This window comes from Watersipora subatra, chromosome 4, assembly GCF_963576615.1.
Source record: "Watersipora subatra chromosome 4, tzWatSuba1.1, whole genome shotgun sequence".
In the NCBI taxonomy this organism is placed as follows: domain Eukaryota; kingdom Metazoa; phylum Bryozoa; class Gymnolaemata; order Cheilostomatida; family Watersiporidae; genus Watersipora; species Watersipora subatra.
Window position 1 is genome coordinate 17,341,878 of NC_088711.1, and position 7,913 is coordinate 17,349,790.

General features: G+C 35.6%; 1 protein-coding gene across 1 annotated transcript; it reads left to right on the forward strand.

Moving 5' to 3' along the window:
* Window positions 1-385: 385 nt before the first annotated feature.
* LOC137394913 (uncharacterized) lies at window positions 386-3,028 on the forward strand. Its single transcript, XM_068081694.1, has 2 exons — window positions 386-956; window positions 2,807-3,028. The coding sequence occupies exons 1-2, from the start codon at window positions 386-388 to the stop codon at window positions 2,962-2,964; spliced, it is 729 nt and encodes a 242-aa protein (XP_067937795.1). The 3' UTR covers window positions 2,965-3,028.
* Window positions 3,029-7,913: the final 4,885 nt, after the last annotated feature.

Sequence of the window (7,913 nt, forward strand, 5' to 3'; positions counted from 1 at the left end):
AACTATTCTAACTACAGCTGTGGTTGGTCTAAATTATTGTAACTAGAGATGTGATTGGTCTAAGTAATTCTAACTAGAGATGTGGTTGGTCTAAATTATTATAACTAAAGGTGTGATTGGTCTAAATTATTCTAAAGATGAGAGTAAAACAGTTTGTTCATAAATTTATAGGTGGAGAAAACAAGGATAACTGTTTCATATGGTTTTTTTACCATATTTTTTAATAAAAGCAGGGTTAACGCGCGATAGACCTTGACCTGTAAAGGTAAATTTTTACAATTCAGTAGCATTTAGTCAGAAATAACTATATATTGCAGAGCATCAGTACAAGGTTCTTATCAGCAATTATCAGCTTATACACTCTACAGATGTAACCTGCTTGGATATGGCTTGGAGTCACAAAGGGCACTTGGTTGTTGGCCGAGAGTGTGGTATTGATGTGCTGGATGATAAGGATGAATTTAAAGTTATTAAATCTGTTGACATCACTGGCAGGGCGTTTTCAGTTGTGCCATATAAAACTGACTTGATCATCGCTATCCATCCTCAAATAAAAAGGTCGACCACGACATTTGTAACCTGGAATAGGGAGTATGAGGAGACAAGACGATGGGTTGCTAATGTCGATGCGAGTGACATTACTATCGCCAATCATCAGATAATCGTATCAAGTCAAGCGTCGACCAATCTGAAAAGGTTCACACTAGCGGGCAATATTTTACCTGATATCGAATGGGATGGAGAGTCAGCAGGTATTGTGGGTTTGCCATCAGCGACTATCGCTTTTGCTGACCCGAAACGTTGCACTGTTCATCGAAAGCTCATTGGAGAAAGGCTCAGCGATGTGTTATGGACCGTTGATGTAATCAAACCATTCGCTATGTGCGTCGACGATGATGGCTGCCTCTGGGTGCGTTCAAACAAATACGACTGCCTGACACTCATTTCTCCTCAAGGTACTGTTTACATCATTCCAATTGTCTGGATGTCCTTAAGGCACAAACAAACTTAGGCTTCTCCTGTATTTCACTTTCACTTGTTTTGGAAGAGAATGGAGATTTGGAAGTACAACATCTGTTTTATTAACCTCTACTTGCAAATTTTGTATTTTTCAGTCCTTTGAGTTAAATTTTAGAATTTTAACATGACTGTAAACTGTAACCTTTTCATCTTTAAAGCCTTTCAAATCTAAATGTTTAAAACTTTTTAAATAAAATGCGCAACTCACTGTTTGTGGCAAGCAGCTAGTATATGCACAAATCAAAATTTTTTTAGTAATCTCTGGTCTAGCTGTTTAAATGGTTGGCTAAATAAAAATGATTAATAAAAATTTAGTTGGGCATTAATCTTCCACTGATAATAGCTTCACACATAGAAAACTTGTTCTCAAGTACTCACAAATTATGACAAAAGCCAAATATTTTAAGTATAGCAAATGTTGTGTGTAGGTGTTTATGTGTACCTATGTGTGTGTATGCTCATGTGTGTGTGTTCATGTGCATGCGCCTAATATGGTTGTGTGTGCACATGTGTTCGTGTGCGTGTGTTCATGTGCATTTGTTCCTGTATGTGTGTGTTCATGTGCGTGTGTTCGTGTGTATGTGTTTGTGTGTTCCTGTGTGTGCGTTCATGCGCATGTGCTCGTATGTGTGTTTTTGTGTATGCAAACGTGTGTGTTCATGTGTGTTCATGTGCGTGTGTGTGTTCATGTGTGTGTTCATGTGTGTGTTCATGTGTGTGTTCATATGTGTGTTCATGTGTGTATGTGTGTTCATGTGTGTGTGGGTGCGTGTGTGCAAATGTGTGTGAGTGCGTGTGTTTGAGTGCATGTGTTCGTGTGATTGTATGTGTATGTTCGTGTGTATGCGTGTGTGTTTCCACATTTTTTTGTCAATTTCATCTAAACTTCTCATGCATGTGTTCCCAACCTTACACCAGATCACACACAAAATATTTGGTGTCAAAACTTCATCCGTTTTCTGAAAGCAGCCTCTTACACACCCACTGCCGGTTCTCTAATTGCAAACGAAAAAAATCTTGGTGATTGCCAGGCTTACTCCTAGTTTTAGATAAAATTTGAAATTACTGGCTAAAATTAAAATCAATTTTGCCGTCAGAGTGTATAGCTAATATTCAGCAATGCTGTTAGATCGTTCAGAAATTACGTATGTGACCGATCTAGCACAATGACCTCTTCTATTGAATAATTGAGTTGAGAAACTAGAGTGAAAGACTGCAGAAATATTCTAACCTTCTGACTTTTTTAAGAATCTTGGGTGGGTTGACAAGCCTAAAAGCAAGGTCATACCATTTATAGTAGTAATAACACTTAATTGAAAATCATCATAAGTAAAATCGTAATCTATCTGCCAAGGAAGGTCCTTTAATTCCTTCTTCAACAGTCTCAATTTAACACTAAACCTCCTTCCACACCAGCATTAATTATAGTATGGTCTCATGCGCAACTGTCAGATATCCCTAATTATTGCAGCTTTTTTAGTTCAACCTGGTATTACCCCCTCTAAGCTCCGCCCACATGAACTACATACATATTTGCACAAACACAACTTCTCATAAGATTTATTATCTAAAGTGAACCATCTTATTGACACATTTTTTAAAAAATATGTTTACAAAATTCTTATGAGTAACTGTTTAGGCTGTGATTCTTGCACATATTAAATATATGTTATCATACAATTTGGGTACATATATGTTGTTATTATGCAATTGTAATTATTTTAACTGTACCAGTACGTAGGATAATTTTCACCTTCTCACTGCGTTATCCAAATGCTAATTACAGGAATAAAGATCCAGGATATTATGGGAGAGCAGATGATGACAGCAGACGAGAGACGAAATCCTAATAATTGGTTTGGCATGAGAGTTCACAATGGCTACTTATACATTGGTCATGACGATGGAGTCGGCAGATATGAACTCTCTTATGATTCGGTCTAGCCAGCCGGTATCACATCGAGGACCCTCGATTCGATTGTTTGTTTTTTATTGCATTAGCCGAGATAACCGGCAAACTGCGCCATTAAAACTGCATATTAGAGATGAAGTTTAGTCAGTGATTTTACACGAATGATGATTGGTACAGACAGGCAGCTCCCCGTAGTTCACCTCAAAATAGGGCAGCAACTACAGATTTCACTTTATGAAGAATTAATGTAAAACAGGACATTTTAATATTAAATCTGTCAAATCGAAAATAGAGATCACTTCAGAGGTACATTTTATTATCTTATTTTAAGTTAATAAATATTTCAGGACGTAAAATAAGTAAACGTAAGCAAATAATGATAAAAAATGTGTATAGAATGAAAAAATAAGTTAATGTTTATTTAATTTAATGGTTTATTAGCTCCAATTATTTTAGACTCTAAACAGAGTCTAAAAATACGTTATTATTTTGGCCAAATGTAAAATTCTCAGTTTTAATATCTTCTATTGACAAACATTCTATGACCGGAGTTGTTTTCTGATTGTCCACCAACAAACCTTACTCATCTTGATGAGTAAGGCTGAAGATGAACGTAACTTATAGATGCTCTGTAGTAAGTCGATGCTCTGTAATAAGTCGTTGAAGATAAAGAATTCTATGAGTATTGCTCACAAAATACAGCTCATGAATCTTTCATGATATTTTGTTATTTATATTTTCATTATTCTATTTTACCTGCTGCGGCGTGCTTTTAAACATTGCATCGCAAGCCAGTCATTAATGCAGTAGGCTTGTATCTTACAACAAGCAACTATATTGCCATATTGCAATAAACACTCTGTTTCATTGTTCATTTAGACTAGAGTATAATATGATTATTATCTTTTGCCTTCTTGAGGTTGGAGTTTAACTCTTTGTTGATCATTGGGGTTAAAATCTGTCAAATAAATAGAATCGATGTTAACATGACTATGCATTTGCTACGACTTAAAAATTATATTTAAAACCTGAATACATACTGACTCTCATAACAGCATCATACAAATGTGTTTGTATGCGTGAAGTCAATTTCTTCCAGCTGCCAGACAATTAAAAAAACATTGAGAGTGAGTGTATGCTAATCGTCTTTGATGTTAAGAGAAAATTATAAACCTTCAAGCAAGACTATATAATATTCACCGTTATGCAATGATGTGATGCATTAAATCATGCATTACACAGATTTAATGTGTTAATTGCATTACATCTTGACCTATCACTGGCTGATCATGACCTTGACCTTGATTCATTGCTATTACATTTTGATGGTAATTGTTCAGGTTTGTCATCATCTGTCAATCAGTTTTATCAAGGTTTTCTTTTCAAAGGCAGCTGTTGAAAACCTGAGGTAATCTCTGGTCTAGTACCACAGCTTGCACTGGTGTCAGCAGCGAGACTTCCTGTTGGACTACTGCAGTTGATGACGCTTCCAATCACCCAAGAAATTATGAAGTGCATTATTTCTACAGACTCGACGAAACCATCCCAACTGCTAGAAATATTGTAATATTTTTACATGAAACAAATTTATTTTTATGAAAAAGCTTTTCCTTACATATGCTAGCCTATGTTATTAGAATTCTACCGTTTGTGACAGAGGTTCGAGTATACATGTGAAGGTCATTCTAAAATTCTTCCGAATTTCAAACTAGTAAATGACAAAACTGGATGTGGACAAATCAAACCCTCATCTGAAGGCAAGATATTTCTGAAGTACATGTTATGAATGTACGTTGTTTTTCTTATTTATAATTTGTCAAAACTTTTCTTTTTATGTTCCTATAATTAATTCGCAAGCTTGATTCAAAACATCCACGGCTAGTAAACTAGTTATTGATGATGTGCAATAATAGACAATCAACTCACCTCCTCTGAACATATTCAGATCTCTTGACATCTTCACATCGATTCTGTGCCTTCTGAAATCATAAACAATCCTCAAGTAACCAAAGAATACCGCTTGGCCTGTGACAGGCATAAGTTTTAGAATGTAACTTCTATGTTTTCCGGCATCCAAGAAAACATGGACATTCCCTTGGGTGTCAGGAAACACCTCAGTAAAAAGCCCCCGGAACAACTTGGAGAAAAAGCCATTTTCATGCTGACCAGTCTGATTTACGCAACAGTTCTGCTGCTATTACAGCCTCTTGCGGATAGAGTGTGTCACGTGATGGTATGATTGTTAGATAGCATTTATAGTAAAAGGGAAGTTAGTTTTTTTGTATAAGGCGGTCTGGTGTATTCGGTGCAACCATATTTTAAAAGGGCAAATGTCGTAAAATTTTTAATAACTTATTTTATAAGGATTAACAGTAAAATAACGAACTCTTGTAAATACTTTTAAACTTATTATATAACCTATCACCTGTGTTTTTAGCAATAGACGTGCCTTAGCTCCCACATTTTCTACGTCATCTTAAATATGATGATCCTGCACCTTTGTCATTGCAAAAAGATTACCGACTAAAAACTGACATTTCTGCTTCGTTTGAAATCAAAAATGAGTGACCAATTGAAACACAATCAAGAAAAAACAACTTCCTCTGTGTAAGAAACAATTGAGGGCTAATATAAAAAAGCTTATTTGTTTGTTCACAAAATGTTAGAATGTGCTTTTAAGGGATTAATCTTGAATGAATATTTATATTTGGAAAATCTTAAGCTACTTAATCTTGAAGATGCATAGTCAAGATTTAAACCCTATTCAGGAGGTGATGATAACATTGATACATCCTGATTTAGCAGCGCTAATATAAGTTGTAGTACTAGTTATCCTGAAGATAATAATATACAGAGATAATTAGGTTAACACCTTCCGACGTAAAAGCCATTTCACGCATACCTATTTTTAACACACCATGCCATGCATGTACATGATTGACGTGGGTGGGAGAAGTAAACTTTCCTGCATAGTTCAGATGTAAGTAGCATCAGAATATTTACCTCAGATTCATTATTCTAAAAACAGCTATCTGTAGCCTATCAGGAAGTTCTTACTGAAGTGAGTGAAGGACATTTTTAAGTCAGCATCTTCTTATGAAAGACATAGCTAGGTCAACATCTTATGAAGGACATAGCTAGGTCAGCATCTCCTTGTGAAGGACATTGTTAGGTCAACATCTCCTTATGAAGAACATAGATAGGTCAGCGTCTCCTTATGAAGGACATAGCTAGGTCAGCATCTCCTTATGAAGGACATAGCTAGGTCAGCATCTCGTTATGAAGGACATAGATAGGTCAGCATCTCCTTATGAAGGACATAGCTAGGTCAGCATCTCCTTATGAAGGACATAGCTAGGTCTGCATCTTATGAAGGACATAGCTAGGTCAGCATCTCCTTATGAAGGACATAGCTAGCTCAGCATCTCCTTATGAAGGACATAGCTAGGTCTGTATCTCCTTATGAAGGACATAGCTAGGTCAGCATCTCCTTATGAAGGACATAGCACTGATATGCATGTTGTAATTCTGAGTTGTTGTTGAGCCACCTATAAAACTATTTCTAGCGTTAAATAAAATAAAATTATCTATTCATGCGATTATGTCATTATATCAGAAAAGGCCACTTGTCAAAGCACTACGTTACCTGCCCACTTTACCATGTAGAAAAGGAACTGGAGTTTTGTTACAAAAGATTTGGAGCTAAATCAGGTTAAGAAGCCTCTTGCACAGCACTTCGTGAACGCATAGGCTTATGAATAAGTTCATTTATCAAGTTAATAAAATGTCGGCTTAAATTGCTGGTGCCTAAATGTTACGAATAATTATAAAAACAGTGATAAATAGTTTATGAATTGGTGCCAATGACGCGAGTGCCTGCTATGCTATTACATAAATAAGTAAATATTATTAAAAAATAACAAGACTTAATAGAATTAACAACACAACCTCATTTTATTGTTGCCTTGCAGCCTCACTGCTACTAATTAGATTAATTAAAATCAGATTGAGCGATTGTCCTAAGAAGAAAGAAGCCCTAATGCTGGCCAGGATGAGTATTATTGTATGTAAAAAATAACTTGGTCATACTTCTGTGAGCAACTAATGAACATTGCAGTTTTATCCAACTTCAAGTGATCTTATACCGTAAAACATATGTTGTTATTAATAGCCATTGCTTGATTGCATTGATGTTGTTTGCTATCATCAGGTGTGATGTTATCAGACAGTGGTCGGCGGTTTACTCCGACAGATATAGTAAAACAGAAAAATTGAGTTATTACTCAACAGTCAAACAGTGAACAGTCAAAGTGTATGTTTAACCTTATTTCAGCATACCATAACCATAGTGTTAGAGCATAGGAGTAACATCTTATTTTAACCAGTGAAAATTATGCAACGGTGAAACAACAACGGCAAGCTTAAAAGGACAAATATCATTCATTTAAATCTTGCTGTCATCTTTCAAAAACTCTGACAAGGTTGATAAGTAATCTCTTTGGTCTGCTAGTTGGTTCATGTATTCTTGCCCATATGTGTATAAGCAATGGCAGCTCTCTGTGTAACTATGATATGTTATCACTGTTCTGAGAATGGGATGAATGTTAATGCTGCCACGTTCAGCTTGGCTGTCAAGAAATCTGACAAGCTAAAACCAAACATACTGTATAGATGTGCCAATTAATATTAACATAGACAAGCATTTAGGTTTTTGCCATATTTTAGTTGTTCAGCAAATTAAACAGCAGATTTGACTGAATTTATCATTTATAAATTTCAATCTTTAGATCTCTTGACATCAATTCTGTGCCTCTAGAGATCATAAAAAACTCTCAAGTAATTTGTTTAAAAATAGAATATTGTGGTCTGTCACCGATGGAAGTATTAGAAGCTTGTGATTGGGCTTGCCCAGTTTTTAAAAATTGTAAACAGTGCTATCAGTGTAAACAGTAAAACCTTTAGGACTCTATAGAAATGTCTA